The sequence below is a fragment of the Poecile atricapillus genome, chromosome 4 (assembly GCF_030490865.1).
Source record: "Poecile atricapillus isolate bPoeAtr1 chromosome 4, bPoeAtr1.hap1, whole genome shotgun sequence".
Classification (NCBI taxonomy): Eukaryota; Metazoa; Chordata; class Aves; order Passeriformes; family Paridae; genus Poecile; species Poecile atricapillus.
The window spans coordinates 48,637,948-48,656,529 of record NC_081252.1 but is presented as its reverse complement, the minus strand read 5'-3'; the positions used below and the strand labels follow the sequence as shown (position 1 = coordinate 48,656,529).

Below are 18,582 nucleotides of genomic sequence, written 5' to 3'. Positions count from 1 at the left end.
TCTAGCCAACTTAAAAAGTGATTAATCCTACTTGACGGCCCTCCCCTCCCACGTACCATTTCAGTTTGAAGAATTATACCACCCCAAGTCCCAACACTTGTGGTCTCACCTGCTGGAACGTGTCAGCGACGCACCAACCCCAGAGTCTCTCCTGTCCTGTATCCCTGTGGGCTCTTCTGTTTCATTCAGTGAATTCCCTGTACTGTCGAGGTCACTTGGTGTTCTTCGATCATTATCTACATCAAGGTGAATCTGCTTTGGAGAGGAAGGACATGGGGAGATGGAGTCGAGTGCTGAGTCAGAGTCCCCTTCATCTGAGAACTTCTCCGACCACTGGTTCACTATTCTCTGCATCCCTTTGACATGGTATAGGATGTCGTCTAGTTCTGGGAATATGTCTTCATTTTCGAGGTCGGCCAGGTCACTTGTACTGGAATACAGGATTGAACCTGGCACATTGTCATAAATACTCAAGCGGCTGCTCATGGAACTGGAGGAGTTGCGCCTTTTTCCCATGCCTAGCTCTTTGGAGCTGTCGCCACTGTTCTCCCTCTGGAGGGTGAGGTGGCCGTGTCCATGGAAACTCCCTGTCCTCCAGTTCACAGAGGTGTTGCTTTCTGTAGGGGAGAAGTTACCATTGGAGAGTGCTTTGGGAAAAGTGCCGGGCTTATGATCCTCAGGGATAAGAAACACAGTGTCTTCCGCAAAACTGCCGCGGTTCTTGAAGTTCTGCTCCATCACATCGCTGAACGTTGACTGATTGAAGGGATCAAACCCTTCCAGGTACATGCCCACCCTTTTATTGTAGGCACTGAGGCTGCGTGTTCGTGTGACAGGACTGGGTGTGCTGACAGCACTGCTCGTCTCAGACTGACTACTGCTGCTGCTGGTCTGGGTGGAATTGGAGACGCTCCTCTTTCGTACCATGGGGAAGTTGATGTGATTGCCGTTGAGGGTGGAAATCTCCACGCAGTTAAGTTGTTTCAGTTTATCTTCATCCATGCCCTCCTGCAGGATTGGCCCGCTAATAATCAGGCCAAGCTTTGAAGGAGCTTTGCTCTTGCCATGGTGAGAACTCTTGATTTTAAGACTCTCCATTCTCTTGAGCAGGCTCTTTGTTTTGGACTTGGCGTTCTTCTCGTTGGCTTTTGTGTTGAAGCTGAAGCTATTCAGTTCCCTGGGCGAGGGCAGGCTGCTGAATGAGTCATCGTTGGCTACAAAGTTGCTCGATGAACAAACGCTCACCACTGAGTTTGTCCTGGTGGTAGACGCCTCGCTCTGCAGGGTTGGTTGGTGGCTGCTGCTGCTGCTGATGCTCAGAATAGAAGCCACCTCCTGGCGTTCGCTGAGGTCTGTGAGCACGCTCTCCCGGCTTGCTGCGTTCGTCAGGTGAGGAGCTTCTGGGGACGGGATATTCAAGTCCGGTTTTGGAGGGAAGACATCAAACTCTTCAAGCCGTGACCACCTCTTGCTGTCCCTCTGAAAAGTCCATTTGCCACTTATTGCACAAGGTTCATCTTCATCTGAATCTTCACTCTGCAAAGAAGAACCCTGAAAGTATTGCTTGCACACAGCTCAAACAGCAAAGGCAGTTGCATTTAAATACAATGTCCACTAAACTGCTTTAAGCACGACCTTGTTCTCACTGAATTTAAAGTGAAAACAGTCTTTTACTTCAGGGAGAGGAAGATTAGGCCATAAAGCCTGTCACGGGAAAAGATAACACGGTACAGGCAATATATTTTAACTGTTTTTAAATACAAAAGATATACTGTTCATAAAAAGAAACAAACAATACAATCTACTTTAAATTGTTCTATTTTAAAAACCCTAGTATCCATAGACTTAATTAATTGGTCACAGTGGATAGCCCTCACATCAATGGAAATTCCTGGCATGCATAACATTTTAAGCTGGAGTCAGTCAGGGGTTGGGGTCCCTCTGGACTCTCTCCAAAGCTACACTTTGTTGATAGTGGCTATATGTTTATACTCCTCTTTGCAATTACAAGATGTTTCTCATACATTCTGAATTTTAGTGGCTTAATTCCTTACCCATTCGAACACTGTGAAGAGTCTCCTCACTGTGACTAATGAGACAGCAAAGGAAGCTCTTGCACTGCTAGAGTGTGATGGCTCCAGGCTCTTACCTGGTCCACTCTTCCTCCCACAGGCTAGCAGCTAACATTTTAAGAATGTTCTGTGAATTCTCTACTTCAGTCTAGCTTCAGGCAAACTTTAACACTTGAAGATAGTGAGCAGCAAGAGCTCACTGAGAGTGTAGCACGTAAGTAAATTGTAAATAACATGTTTGATGTATGAGTAATGCTTAGAGTACAATTACACATACATCAATTACGCCTACAATCTTTTCATCTAAATACTGAAAGGGAACAATCCTGACATATTTGGTCGTCCAAATATATGGAAAGTTTCACATTGGAGGAATAAAACCAATGAAGGTAGTTTAATATGACACCATGAAGCCACAAAATAATCTTTGGTGTTTAGAGTAAGAAACACTAATTGCCACCCAGCTCCATGAATTTCACTTCACATCTGTTTAATTTGCTTTAATCTAAAAACAAACACATATGCATGCCCCAAACTGTAACCATTTGTGTGCCATGAATACAAACATTTATTCTTTGAAAAACAAGTAAATTATTCATATTTCAAATAGTTTATGTATGCATATTTCAGATCCTGATCATCTCCTAGTTTTTCTTGGGTTTTTTTTGTTTTTGTTTTTTTTTATATGACATTTCATCAGCTCAGGAAAGTGAGATATTGTATTTATTTCTTATGACCAAATACACATGAGACACAGACCAAGCATCATTTTCTTTGTCTCCCAACTACTGCAAACTACTTTTGTCCATGACTCAGACGAAAACCCAGGAATTCTGGCTTGCCTATTCAAGTTTTCAAAAGGAAAAAAGTAATCTGAAACTGCCAATGGATAATAATGATGGTTTGGGGGTGAATGAGATTGACTGGAAGAAAAAAAGGACCAGTAAAGTGATTTTAATTTGCAAAGAAGTCAGTGGAAACATAAAGAAACATGTTTCTGTCAGCAGAATTTTTCCCTAGTGTTAAAAAGCTTTAAAAGCTAAGTATTGATTTTATTGACATCAATAATGAAAGGGAATGGGCACCAAGTCCTCCTGCCAGAACATGGGTGGTAAATAATGTTCAGGAAGGAAACAAAGTTCAGAAAGTTGAAACAAATATAACATCCAGACCCTGGAGGATCTGAGGTTTGGACCTGAAGTCAGGTCTGGTGTGACCTCTAATATCAACACTGATCATTCCACTGTTAACAAGGTTCAGGAAAAAGGATGAGAAATTTTCTGGTGGTCATAAACATCAATCCAGCCTACCCCTACTTTTAAGGAGTTCCTACACATGCTGCCTCAGAGTGTTATCTTCTGGAGCTTGGATGCTCTTTCCAACATACCTCAAACAGATAGGGAAAGAGGGGATTAATTCCTGGTAAACAACCTCAGAGCATTTGTATGCATTCTTGTTAGGGGTAGGGCAGCATTGTATTGCCTTAACTCAGTCATCTTTATCTGTGGTTGTCATATCCCAGGGGACAGTATCAATTACTGATCCCTCCTAGGACACACACATAGTTTTAAGACAGCTATTGAGTGGTACCTTATTAGCAAGTCGGTACTACCTTACTGAAATTACAGTCGATGCTCTCTTATTTCTCACCCTGCTCCATGGGAATCCTGAAGATTCAGGAAACACTTTTAATTCCTGCTGAGCTCCTGGGAAACATGAAAACTTTCTGAAAAGGTAGCTGTTGTATTCTGAAAATCTATTGGAAAGGAAGCAGTGTGCCTAATCCTTTCCTTTACAGGCCAAGCACGGTCTAACTGATCCTGTCTATATCATAATAAAATAATAAAACTCTGAGGTTGAGAATCAAAACTCAAGATGATGTCAAAGATGGTGGTCTAACATTAAGGTCAGCTCACTTTGGACATCAAGCCTGCTCTATAAAATCCTGCCTGAGTGCAGGCAATAGGCTGCAACACCAATAACCTCACTGGCAGAGAAGTCCAGTGCCTTTGTCACTGGAAGCAGCATCCCAGGGAAAAGTTTACTAGACGACCTTTACCCACTGCCAAGCCTTGCACTTTTCACTCAGTGAGAGCACAAAAAGAAATGTAAGCAGATTTTTTACTTTTTTACTGTGTCCTTTTCAGGTTCTACTCAGGTGTAATCCTAAACTGAAGCTAATAAATCTGCTAGGTTTATTTATTTTTTTTCAGTTTTATTAACACATAATGCTGTAACAGAAGAATTAAATGAACTTACCCTTTTCCTGTGGGGACTAATTTCTAGCTTCATCACTGCACATTTGTTTAAAGTATTTAAGCGCCTGCAAAGAGCAAAGGAAACCATATTAAGAGAATACTCCAGTGTTTTGACATAGGCTATTCCAGTTCAAAGCTTTTGTGAAGGCTGTCCCCAAACTGCTCTGCATACAAATAGCCACAAGCAGAGCTTCAATTAGAGGCCTAATTTACTTAACTATTAACCCATTACATTTGGCTGTACTCTAACTTCAGAGGGAGCAATGGATGACTATTTGTCACAATTACCTGAACCGAAGTAAAGAGAAGTTAATGGAAACTTGGACTAAATTGAGAAGTACACCACATCCTACAAATTGAAATAATTACATTTGTTCTAAATAGCAGACAACCAAACTCTGAAACACTCTCAACCTTGACAGACTAAAAATAACAGAAGAATCTTCCAATTTGATATTATAAACATGTGACTTTATTAAAAAAAACCCATGCTGCTTTAAAATTGTACTTTATAAGCTGAAACCTCCCAGAGGAAAAATCATTTTCCACTTACTAGATGCCTATTTTGTTTTTGAAAAACGGTCCTGGGACAAGACCACTTGTCAGCTTAAAAAAAACTCCAAGCAGAACATAGACCAAATTTCTGCTTCCTAAACTGAAAGTTCCCTTCATATATAAATTTTTTTTTGGAAGGACTAAAATTTAAACAAAAATAAATTGCTGCAGCAGCAATAGCTAACCAGCCTCTTTGTGAAATGTGACAGCAGTCTGGATATATATCTTGAAGTAGTGTATGAATACATATGAGTGTTCCTCTATTCCTCAGTGAGCTAATCTGGTTATCTGGTTGGTATCCCTAAAACAACTAAAAAATTGTCTTTCTTATCCTCTCTTCCCCAGTCACTCAGTGTGCAGGGCTGAACTTAAAACACACCAAAATCTGGTGCTATTCATGACACAGCTCCAAGGCAGGTTAGGTTCAGCTAAGTGCAGGCTGCCATGGTCTCCTGCCCTTCTCCATGTCCTTGCCTTCCCAGAAACTGCTCCAAGGGCATGGTTCAACTAAAATCTGTACTGGTAAAGTGTGGTTAGGGAACTTCCAGTGCTATGGCAAGGCAAAAGGAAGAAACAGGCTGGGCACGATGCAGAAGGCAGAAAAACTGAAGCAGCAGCTTCAAGGGAGTGATAGTTTAGTCTTGTGTCAATACTTCTGCTCATGAGACTGTACTGTGGGTTGGATGAGGAGACTAACTGAGCTGAAAACAAATCTTTCAATATTTCTTGGAGTTGAATTTCCCCTGGGTTAGTACCCTGAGCTGTGTGAAGAGTTGTGTGTGCAGGAAGGAGGCACAGGAGTAGGGCCACCCCCTTCCTTCAACTGGACCACAGCCCAAATTCAACAGAAGCAAAGCTGAGCTTTAAAAAGCCTAATTCATTCCAAAGGAAGTTATGTAATTTTCACATAAAAATTCATTTGAGTGAAGTGCAAAGAAGAGCCTATATCTGCAGTTTTGAGAAACTAAAAAAAGAAAAGAAATGCTGACATGCCCTATTGCTTCAAATGAATTTTCTCAGATTCATGAAACTTGCACTTGAATGTACAAAATGTGTGCACAGAAGAATTACTAGTTTCTTCTCTTTTCCCTTGCCTTTTATGCACAGGATTGGCTGCAGATGGTATTTACACAGGGCTTGATCCTGAAGCCATCAAAGAAAATGGGAAAGCTGCTACTGATGCTTTTGCTGCAAGTCACGAAGTAAAAAAGAAAAGGCAGTTTGATCTATAATTAGACCCAGCCACAACACAGCAGAGAAGAAGAGAAACAGGAAGAATTGCCATGGGTCAAATAGCAGGGCAGTGGCAGGTTAGAAAAGTTATCCAGATATCTTTTTTTAATCCAGATTTTGTCTCTGCTCTGAATTTAAAAGACAAAGGGCTCAGTCCTGCTGGCTGCAGCTGGTGGGTACATGCACAAGTCCAGTGAATTTAGAGGAATTGTATTTATGGTGTGGGTGAAGGGTGAATGCCCCATCTACATGCTACACACAAAACTGTTTGGTTATTTTTCAAGAGGCCACACAAGCATCAGAAAGCTGCCTCCCTCTCTGCTATAAACACATTCTCCTCTCAAAGTCCTGGACCTCAAGACCAGGAAATATTAAACTGGTTTCAATTCCATATTGTGTAATAATTTACAAATTTCACAGTGTTGCAACCTTTGACTTATGCAGAGAGAAGTTACCACTGAATCCCTGGATCAGGCTTTATCTAGCTCCAGCCTGTCTGACCACTAATAAAGACAATCTCTGATTTCACAAAGATTACATCCCCAGACTTCTCTCCTCTACTCAACTAAAACCCCTGAAATAGTTGGAAAAGGGTAGAGCAAAGACCTTTATTTTCACAGAGGGTATTAAAAAAAAAAATCTCCAGGCACACACCTCACAAAAATGAGTACAAAGGCAAGATAACGTAACCCTCAATGAGTGAGGTTAAATTCAGTAGCAGTGAAGCAAATAGCCTCTGTTACATATTTGACATGGATGTGTCTCAAAACCAGTTTCCCTTTTAAAATCTAAACGCTCTGCAGCAATTGCATCAGGTCTGCAACTTCAATTACATAAATATAACACACATCCTGCTTCAACTTCTGCTCAAATTCAGGACTGCCACAGTCCTTGAACTACACACTGAAAATACAGCACAATATGCAAAACTGCCTTCGAAACACATTAGAGCGTCTTAAAATCTAAGCTTACAGTTTGGTTTGTCAGGATGAGATTTACCTATACAACTGTCATTAACCTTCACACATGTTTTGCAACACTTTTTAAGCCTATAAGCACATACTCATTTTCTATAGATTTCTCATCAAACTGATGCTAGTTAATAAACCACAATTTTCTCTTCTGGATCTGGACCTTCTCCTTTGTTAACTCCACTCCCAGGTATAAGTTCACTTATCGTTTCCTTACTGACAGTCAGCAGACCTGCCTCATTCTTTAGGTCTGTCTTATTCTGCCCAAACATGTCTCAGTGACACCTTCCTGAAGACAAGATGGGAGGCAGGATTGCTGCAGACAGCCACTTTCACCGCCTGGCTGTCTCAGTCTCAATTTTGACTATGCCTCCAACCCTGGCCACTCTCTAGATGGCTGTCTGGATGACAAGATAATATTCTTTCCCATCATTTAGAGAAATGTCTTTGGGTTAGCCCTCTCTATACATCTTCACATCCACATGTTATCTTACTCCCATGCAGCATTCTATTTCCATGACATAACTTTTCCTCACTCTCCTTGGACTCCTACCTTGGCTCTCATATTCCTTCACCCCAGCTCCTCAAACCCCTTTCTCCTGAGGGTGACCAAGGCAGCAGGACCTGCCTCTCCATCCTAGACCCCAAGTCAGCCCATATCAGCCCTGAGTGGCTATTACACAGCCCAAGCCTGCTGTACCCAAAACATGAAGCAGTGGAGCTTCTCTCAGAAGTGAGAAAATGATGCATTTTTCTTAAGTCTTCTCAGAAATACTAATTTAGCCTGAACTCTCTTTTAAGAGAGGCAGCCTGACCAAGACATTCACTACAAAAAAACTGTAGTGTGAACAACTAATTTAAAATGTGGGTTTATGATGTGAAGTCTTTTTTAACCTAGGTACTAGTCAGCTCTATGTTGGGTATAACACCAGGTAATTATTTGTTCTCACTAACAGAAGTTCTCACCCCATGCACCCAAATAAACTATTAGCAATGAAGAATACTAGATTTATGCATTTTAAATTACTGTTTTGAATTTGAGGAACTGTGCTTTAAAGCTTTAAGGTTTAAAATATTTTCTTGATGCACTTAAATTCAAAATTCCGCATACAGAGCAAAGTCCAGCTCTATTATACTTGTAACTGTCATACAAGAGCCTTCTTGTCTCAGGGGACAGCCTCTACTTTGGCTCCTGGGGTTCGTCTGCATGTCCTTCTGCAGAGGAAATCAGCTCTCCACAGACCAAATGATACAAACAGTGAATACATTACAACCAATTTCTTGGATGAGAAGTCCTGATGATAAAAGATTTAAGAAACCTCTTGCATATATAGTGTAACAGATTCCTAGCCATGCATAAGGAGATTTAAAAGGATTTCTCTCATGGCTTGCTATGTATTTTGTACTTAGCAACAGCCTCTAGGATAAGCATGTTTCAGTACTTAGTTTCTTCAGCACATGATGCATCCAGTTATCCGCTTGAGATAAAGTCCCAGCCATTAATCTACATAAAGTTTTATGAAGGCAAGACCAGTACTGGTTTGCACAGTCATTAAAGAAAGCATCCAAGAAAATTAAAATACAGTCATCACTCTTACATTTTTAACCCTACATTTCATGGTAAGATCACTGAATGACATTTCTTAACCATCTCTTACTGAGTGCCATATGCTATCTCTGTAGTTCAAGCCTCAACCCATTCTTCACTTGAAAATTGTCCTTAAAAAACATAATGGGGAGGGTTAAAGCTAACTTAATTTTCCTGCTTACATTAATAAGATTATTAAATAATAATTAACAATGCTGTTCAGATGCAAGCTATCATTTAAAATGCTTCAAACTTAAAAAAGAAACCCCTGTCACTGTGATTTCTACAGTCTTTTTAAAACAATTCTTTCACATACAGTTATCAGAACAATGTAATTAGAACTTCTGGGAAATGCTGGCTGTTACACAGAAAAGCAGATTCTCAGCACAGACCTCTTACTACTTGGTTACCATCCACAGTGTACAATGATCACTTAACTCTGTGCTGAAAGTGCAAGTAACTCCCAAAGTATTCCGATTTTTTAGTCAAAAAACAGCAGTAGACTTACAGTTGTGAAGCTGCTCAAAGCCTTTACTGAGCAAACCCCTATACTGTTTACACACTGACCATGGCATGAGTCAAAATAAACCCAGGCTCCAGGCAGAAAGGCAGCATTCCAAACTACGTCCTTCTCCACAGTTTTTAATGAGCTTTGCAAAATTAAACACAGAGGTGTGGAAAAAAAAAATCTAAAGGTGGAAAAGTTGTGATAATGTACTGCTTTTGTCTAACACACATGGTAAAAGGCCAAATTCAGACATCTGATATGGTTAACTGAATTACTTCAATTTTATTTTGAGGTGGGATCTGAATGTTTCTGGAGATACTTCAGTGTTAGCTTTAAAGTTATTTTGTAACAGATAACTGATGTACAAACCACGGGCTTCAGAATGAAACAGTTCAAGCTCTAAAATCTTTGTCTCCTACAGATAATAGAGCACACACTGCTATTTTCATCAGTGAGAAACAATCTGCTACCTTTATTCCCCTGTATAATTAATTAATCAATCAATCCCAGGTTGAAAAGCATTCTTGGAGGAGAGCACCAAAAGCGAAGTATGCTGGCCTGACTGTATTTTCTTTTCCTGGCAAGGGAAGACCATGCTTCTGGGAATCAGCATTTATTTGCATTGCTGTACTTTCTGTTCAATGACTTTATAAGTCCCAGGGCACACAAATAAGCAGACAAATGCATCATATTTAAATATCAATGGAACAGGTGTCCCACACCTGAGTACGGCAGAATTTAACATTAATGAGATTTTTCCCCTCCTAATGACTAGACAACAAATCTGTTTTCTTCGTTTGAAAATCCTGTAAATATTTCTGAAGAACTTTAAATTCCAGTCCCTCTCTTTCCCTTCCAAGTATGGCAGTGATGGCATGAGAACACTATAAACTTAAAGCTGTTCTTAAAAGGGTTTTGTAATTTGTTAGAATTACTGACATTTAGAGTTGCAGACACCATGCATGCAGTATCCAAAAGCATTCATTTTGCAGGCAGTTTGGAAAGCTGCTATACTGAAGGAGAGAGCCATAAAACTGCACTTATTTCTAGGTAAGAGCAGATATGAGAAGTTAAAGCTCTTTTTCTTTTGCCGTTTAAGATTGTGGACTCGCACTAGAGGTAACTGATGGATGGATTAATGTTGGATGATGTCAGATGGGGCCATTGTGATTGCTTTTATGACCAAACTGGCAATGCTGAGGCTGTAGTTCTGTAATAAACATCTTGCCACACACCAGCAAGTCTTGCTCCCACTTTTTCTCTGCCTATCCCTTCTCCTGCTTCTGCAGCTGACTGCGGGGTTCTGCCCCATTCCTCACACCTACCGTAAACTTCGTTATGATTTCCCACTGATTTAATTTACTAACAGAGAAGGACTCTCAAGACCCTTTTTGTGGGTTGAGCCAGTTGAACTGGTTTGTGTGAGGAGCCCATAAACAACAAAAATGAGTTAATGTGAGCATGTGGCTGAGGGCAGACCCATCTTCAGAGTAATGATAAACTATCAGATTCCCTCACATTATCCCTTTCAGCCATGCCCAGGTTACACAGGGCCAAGCACTGAGGCCAGCATAAGGGTTTGTATGTAGAGCACTTTGTTTATACACACAGATTTTTGTTTGTATACACAGCTGCCCACCAAGGTAAGGAAGGAGAGTGATGGAGTGCACCAGCACTGCTTTGCTGATACTGCTTCCAAAACCCAATCCCTATGTGGGAATTGGTGCTGCAGTTGTACGTGCAGATGGCTATATCACAGCTCTGCTTTCACATGCCTAACTAATTTAGGAGTTAGGAAAGAAAGCAAATAAAGAAGAATAATAAAAAATATGCCTATGAAATCCCTTTCACAAAGATTCCTGCCACTCTCCTCCCAGCTTGCCCAATAAAGTATTTTAATGAAAACCACATACTTTTGTGTGCTTTTTTTTTTGTTTGTTTTGCTTTTTTCAGGTACTTTCTATTACATAAGGAAGGGTTTTGTTTCAAAATGCAGTGTGATTTTTATTCACCTACCTGCACAACGCCTCAATAGCATCTCTGTCCAGAAAATCATGCTCTCGCTTGACTAGAGCAATGTCAATTGGAAAAAGGAGATCTGCAGGAAAAGAAACAGATGGAATCAAAGTGATGTTTATTCCCAGTGATGCGTTATTTCAAACAACCAGCTGCCTGCAGTTGAGCTCATCAAGATGCCAGTGATTGGTACTTGGGTAAACACATGCTATCACCTCAAATGTCAGGGGTGCTTTCTTTTCATCTACAAATTTTTGACGTGCAGCCTTGATAACTGAAAGTTCATACACAGAATAGAAGAAAAGTAATTAAAGCAGAGATGAAAGAATGGGAGATGGGAAAGGCAAATGTAAGCTTCCCTATCTGACATCAGAAGTGTAAACTAACGCAGGCTAGCTTTATTTAAAATAAATATGCAATCTCCATCAAAGTAGTAATAACTCACATTAAAGAAAAAAGGCCAGTAAATGCCAAAACTCTGTGAAAGAATGACATAAAAGCCTTGAATCTCCTTAGCTGTTAATTAAGCTATTTAAAAGTTTGACACCGTTTCATTAATGAGATACGGCTTGAAAAGAAAGCAAGCCAAGATGTGTGGAGACCATACTGCCTCCTTTCCTTAGGAGATTATTTAGGTAAACAACTGGGAGAGTGAGGGGGAGGAAACAATGTTGGCAGAGAGCTGAAAATTTACTACAGCTCTGAAGCAGCAAACACATATATATTATTTACTGTACTCCACAGATTCCTGACTGTCATACAGGTCCTGATCTGGCATTCCTTGCACAGCTAAAACTCCCACCCAAAGCTGCTGGTTCTTCAGGGCACACAGAAATACAATCTATGAACAGAGTCCTGCAGTTGAACACAATTATCTGATCCAAGTAATTGCTTATGAATTTTTTAATTTCTATAGACTGAGAAGAATGACCTGGAATGAGGAAAAGAATTAAAACTGACATTAATTTCTAGAAAGGTATTTTCTATAATAACAGAAGATGAACTCTATGAATTCTATGAAATTAATTAATCTTCTATAACAACAGAAATTAATTCTATGTCCTTATTTTCATAGCATCATGGAATGGTTTGGTTTGGAAGGACTTTAAAGTTCATCTAGTTCCAAGGACCCTGCTATGGACAGGGACACCTTCCACTACACCAGTCTCTAAAACCTATCCAACCTGGCCTTGAACACTTCCTGGGACAGGGTATCCACTTCTACAATTGCCTCAGGAATACAAATTATGAAACATTCTGTGAAATGTTAAGAATTCTGTATTTTATACAGAAAACTGTGGTTTTAGCAAAGCAACTGGCAAAGGTTCACTGACTAATCTTCCACATTAAAAGTGCACTGCATGGGAACACTCCATACAGGTGACTTCTCAGAAGTACTTCTTGTACTATATCCATTTGATTCACAGGTTTCCACTTCACCGTTTTAAGTAAAAAGTGCAGGTAAAGAGGGTGAGCATGTTCAACACAATTTTTCAGCATTGCTGATGTAAGTTTTTCCGCTGGGAAAGTCGTATCTTAGGATGTCAACAAGAGAACGTGTGAGAACTTAAGTGAAAGAGGTGACTTGAAAGAAATTTATAGCCTGCATAAGACCATTTTTTAAATGCTTAATCTATGCTACTGCTGGCTTTGTTGTTGCTGCTGCCAGGGGGGCTTGCAAAGGACAATGGTACACTGTTTTTCAGTAAGGACAGCTGTCCTTTCAGTACGTGTGGCTGGCCTTGCTCTCACTGCTTCTCTCTCACCTCTGTGGTCCTTTTGATGTAGACAGGACATGCTGTTACAATAGAAACTTCATGTAAGTTTAGAATCTCTAGGTAGGGCAATTGTAACACAGGTAGCACATGTTTTCTGAATGCAAGTAATTTATTAGGAGATTTACGACTCAGCATTATAATACACCCACAAACCCGCATATTCAGCTGCAAGTTTTGTCTCAGTTGTAACAAAGACTGGAAGTACAGTTCCAGATCCCAAGAAAATCTTGGCATCTGCATTAGCACAGAAAAAAAAAAAAAAAAGGAAAGAAAAAAATTAAAAATAAAAGGAAATTTAATTTCTGAACAGGCAAAGAAAAGTTTTGCCAAGTGCAGCTTTTGAAAGTGCTATTATCATCTCATATTGCCAATGCAGCTGCAAATCAAAGCTAAACAAGATCATTTTTCAAGGTCAGCTCAGCATTTGCTGTAATTTTCAGCATTTATTCACTGTAAATAATGAACTTTCTATGCTCGCTCTTACAAGCAGCAGCTGGAGTTTGCTTCGTAAAAATTAAGAGGCAGTTAAGAGTTCATAATAATTTCACTACAATGGAAATAATTTTAAGTGGTGTGGGGGCAAATTCTGAACAATAATAAACATATACAAAAAGGATGTCCCACTTTAAAACAAACTTCTATATGATACTCTGCATGAGAGTATATGCCAAACCTGCAGGTTTCTAGTAGGTTGGAGAGGCAATGAAGACAATAGCTCTAATTGAACACAACCTTGTAAAAGCAGACAAACAAAATGAATTCATCCCAGAGAAGGACAAGTGACTGCAGGAGGCAGCTACTCCTCTGAGGAGCATCTGCACAACAACAGCTTGTATGTTCTTTTTCCCTTCATAGTAAGCCTGTGTCTAACTCCAACCCAAACCATTCTGAAAAAGCACACAGGATTTGGGAATCATGAGGCATACAGACATACCCACACATATGCAGAATTTCCTACTACAGTTCCACGAGGAGAGTTGGCCACTGGAACTATACACAGCTTTTGCATTTCTCCAAGACTGGGCTTGCAGCAGTGACTATGTTCCTTTCTGTTTTAACACCACAGGAGTAGTGGTACCACAGTAGTACTGTTAGTACCACAGTAATAACATTTACATTTGTTCTGTGATGATGTTTGGAAAATTCGGATTAAAACATAAACTTGAAACAAATTCAAAACTCCTATGTGCTTCAGTCATACTGGGTTTGGTACATCTATGTGTGTGGTGTATAGCAGAGAGCAGCCCAGTCCCTAAAAGTCATCTCATGTACTGGAACATCAGTGGTGCCCTTGAATCTCATTTATTGGTGCATATTACATCTCCTTGTCCAAAAGTTGCTGGGGGAAGATTGAGTTCAGGTGCCTACCTTCATAAAGCTGGGCATACTGCGGGAACCCAGCAGCCCTCAGCCAGTCACAAGCTTCCTTGGCCTCGATTTCTGAAAGAGGATAGAAACAAATCAGACTCTGATTAGTGAACAGCAGAGAAAAAACTTCCTCTCCACCACTTCTACTATCCACACTGCAAAATAAGCACAAAGGTTTCCAGAAACTTTGAACTGAGACACGTTTGCTTATCCCAATTTTCTTTTCTTCTCACTATCAGACATATCTTAGATTCTGGAAAGTCACTCATGCTCAACTGCTATTTATCAACAGCTCATCATTTTAATAGTAAGAGAAACAGGCACAAATGAAAACTGCAGCAGTTATGGATTATCCTGTACAGTATCTGTTAACACTAGAAAAAACAATGTGCAATCAACATGAGCAGGGTTTGTTCAGCAAATCTTATGGTCCTCTTGGCACAACTACTTTGTCTCAACAGAAATTCCTTGCAGAGCTCACATTACTGTGCACTTTAACACCTTGTAGACAGTACTGACAGACTCAAGCCCAAGAACAACTGACACACTGTACTGCAGCTCACTCATATTTACTACCCAACAAGAACCTAGTTTCACTGGAAGTCTACAAGGTATTTGTATACTTGGGGTATTACAGGAAGGTTTCCCTCACACTGCCCAAAACAGCATGCCACAGAAGAAAATTATTCACACACATATATGTTACATTCAAAGAAAGGAATACTTAACTGTGAATAAATCACATATAAATTCATTTGTTACTTAATACAAGTAGAGATAAAGAATATGTTATCCTATTGGCTCAAACTAGGAAAATATAAAAGGTACTTAGGATATTCTCCAAGTGTTAAAGAAATGGATTGGGCTAATGATGTTCAAAAAATTCAATAAAATGCTACTGGGAACTTAGCTCCCTGCTTAGAACTGATCAAACAAACAATGAGAAATCAGAAACTATTAAAGTTTGTCTGGCTTTGATAATATTCACTGTTCCTGACAGACCAGGAAACAAAAGCTTCATTATACACAACTCAGCACACAGTTTTGCCACCTACTTGGAGAGGGTACTCTGGCTACCTGCTGCAGAAACCATGCACAGAGAGGCCAGCTCAGAATTGCTCCAAATACAGGTTACTGCATACAGGGCATTGAAAAGCCAAATAAAGTGTAACCAAAATATCACAAGATTTTGTCATGCTATGGAATATTCCCAGTGTGACATAGGTACACAAAATTGGATGAAATAGCGGGCACATTTTGGTGTCTCCAACCCCCTCTCATTTTCCAAATTGCTACAATAGTGTTAAAATATTTGTGCTCTGCCAAACTACTTTACTAAGACGCATATCCAAACCAAGGGGTTAAGGTGAGCCAAAACACAACATTCCAGATAAATAAACATCTAAAAATCCACTCCTGTTGAAGTCAGGACAAGCAGGCATTTGTGCAACTTCTGTTTGCTTCACCTTTGGGTTATGGGACCACATGAGAACAAGCACGTACAGACATATTGACTTAGCTACTGATTAAGAAAAGGCATTCTTCAATTCCAGTTGCAAATGATTACAAAGTTTTGCTTAAAGTAGTATTTAAATTTCAGTATGCTAAGGAAATATGTGGGAAATTTAATAAAGAAGAAGAAAAATTCTAAAATATATTTGAAACTTGTAAGGCTAAAGCAAGAACAAACAAGACCATAGATTAATACTTTAGAAGCAATTAAAGCAGCAAAGCAAAAAAAATCTGCAACTAATCTTTAAGAGTACTTAAAATAAAATGCAGTATCTTATAGCTCAATTCTGCAAAAGTGTCTGGATTGAATGAGAATTTTACTTGATTTAAAACCAGGAAAAAACCCGATCCTAGATAACAAGCATTTGCCAAAAAATGCAGGGAGATGCTTGCAGTGCAATTGAAAAAGTGTCAGATTCCTTACTATTACAGGCACTCTTCAATGTGTTTAAATATTTGTTCACAGATCCTTTACTGAGCACCCCAGATGTATGACCTGTAAATTATTTCTAGAGCTAGAAAATGATGACCATGCATTCACTGGACTTTTTTCACCACAGAGGCTTTGTGTATCTTTTCTGCAAATGTATATGCCAGTTATGTGGAAGTTACATTTTATGGGCACCCATGTGCCTTTGGGATTTTCAAAGCATATTTGCTTTAAAATACCTTTGTGAATCCCCCAAGAAGTTTAGGCAACGAAACACCTGAATTTTTCCTATCTGTCCACAAGAATTGCAGAAACTAAACACAAGTGCACCTGTCCATCGATTAGGCTACATAAATGCCTAGGATTGGGTACAAGACAGCGCTAAGTGTTTAAAAGCTGAATTTGCCCTGTTTTCATAGGCCAAGCTGCAAGCCCTGTTGCAAGCCCTGGAAGGGCAAAGGGATGCAAGTCTTCTGCCAGCCCTTGAAAGGGTGAAGAGTTTGGAGTACTGTCTTGAACAAGGGGCCAGGGAGTGCCCTGAGGGCAGGGCTCTCTCCATGTCATCTCCACCCACACAAAGAATGGGTAAGAGAGGGACTTGTTCAACTCCAGCTGGCCAAACTCAGGATTCCTCCTAGACTGTACTCCTATGTGGTGTGATCAAAGGGAAGGGTAAGTTTTTAACCCAGCTTCCCTATCTCAGCCTTGCTGGCTACTGATGAGCCAGAGTATGAACAAAACTGTATATGCGTGTGAAATTCAGGCAGATCAGAATATAGTCAGAGGGAGAATCCAGCCCAAGGTGCACTGAATAAGTGCACAGAAAGCCGAGTACACTGAACAAGCTTCCTCACAATAAGAGCTAGAAATTTAAACAGCTGAGAGGTTGTCTAGGTAAAAAGTTTATTACCACAGCTTAACTGGAATCTGTGTTTGAGAATAAAATACATTGGTTGCACCTGAGGTTCTGGCCAAATCATTTAAACTACCCTAGAAGAAGAAGCTCATTCCCACAATTTCCAAATTCCAGCTTCCAGCTCAGCAGCATTAGCCTTGGGACTCTTGGTTTGGCAGCTGTCAGTTTCATATCCAAGTGGACATGAGAATATTTATGTGCAAGTCCTTGTCATCCTGATCAAGGGCAATCAAGATAGTAAGAGACAAAAGAAAGAAGAACAGGCCTTCCAGAATCAGATTTTCCAACTACTTCTAAAAACATTTAGAAGGGACAGAGTATTCAACAGCCTTTGTTCAGTATCCCAGGGGACATAGGTTACAGATAATTATCTGAGCTATGAACCCACTGTCAAGCACAGCATTTGCTTGGTTTGGGCCAGCTGATAGCCACAGGGAGGAGAGGAAACTTGCAAAGGAACTCTACACTGCTTTCCAACCTATTTTAGGAAAGTCCTACTTCAGCCACAATTTGCAAAGCAGTTTCTGATGAAGACCTGGCAGCTGAACTGATAAGCTGCTGCAGGCAAAGGACTGGTCTCACTCCCTCCTTCCCACTCCATCCCTGCAGTGCCACTTCCTTTCTGAATCAAACATCCTTGCCAGTTAAAACCTTTACAATAAACTACCATTCAGTATACATTCCAAGCAAGAAATGTATGTGCAGCTTTTCAGACGTGCATCCTGTGCCCTCCCCCAGCAGCAGGAGGTTCTTGTATGAAAAACCGCTGGCAAGAAAGAAATTGTGCTATTATTTCTAAATGTCCTGATTAAAAAAAACCCCAAAACTCAAAAATCCCAAAAACCTCTTAGAAAGTAAAACAAAACAAATTTAAAAACCTCCACCCAAATCCCTAAAATCCCCAAAAAGAAGTACAATGAAGTCTTTATTCTTGGTGTCGTGTAAGCAAACAACAGGCAAATGTGTTAAAGAGGAAACAGGAAATTTTTATTGGAAACAGCTTTATTTGTTAGTCTGTTTTACAAAGCAGTCCCCCATGCTCAAATCAAGGGTAAGAGTTCCTTTTGTGTATGGTTGGTAACCATTAGTCCTTATTTACCCACTTCCAGAGAGATTAGGAGAACTCAGTGCTTCCCCAGAATAGTAAATGAAAATGGAAAAGTCTAATTTCCTTTTTTGTTAAACTTTGGTTAATCTTGGTTCCTGACCTTGTAAGTTTGCAAGTTTAGACCTTTAAAGTAAAAATATCTCAATTAATACCTTGTTTGAAACTGCAGTTGCAGAAGGGAGAACTGTAAGGTATCTATAGTCTTTTGTTTAATGATACCTTCTCTCCCATAGAAAAGAACCACACAGTGATGCTGCAATAATCTTCTT

General features: G+C 40.0%; 1 protein-coding gene across 7 annotated transcripts in view; it reads right to left on the bottom strand.

Annotated features, from left to right (window-relative positions):
• Window positions 1-18,582, bottom strand: part of DLC1 (DLC1 Rho GTPase activating protein) — a 214,387-nt gene that overhangs the window by 10,754 nt on the left and 185,051 nt on the right. For 5 of the 7 annotated variants that reach the window (XM_058837757.1, XM_058837761.1, XM_058837759.1 and 2 more), the window contains 4 exons: window positions 14,348-14,419; window positions 11,202-11,283; window positions 4,332-4,395; window positions 110-1,551 (listed from right to left, as the gene is read on the bottom strand). In XM_058837757.1, the coding sequence (XP_058693740.1) occupies window positions 110-1,551; window positions 4,332-4,395; window positions 11,202-11,283; window positions 14,348-14,419 (1,660 nt within the window). The remainder of the gene's footprint in view (window positions 1-109; window positions 1,552-4,331; window positions 4,396-11,201; window positions 11,284-14,347; window positions 14,420-18,582) is intronic. The other 2 variants (XM_058837758.1, XM_058837760.1) reach the window with 1 other exon arrangement.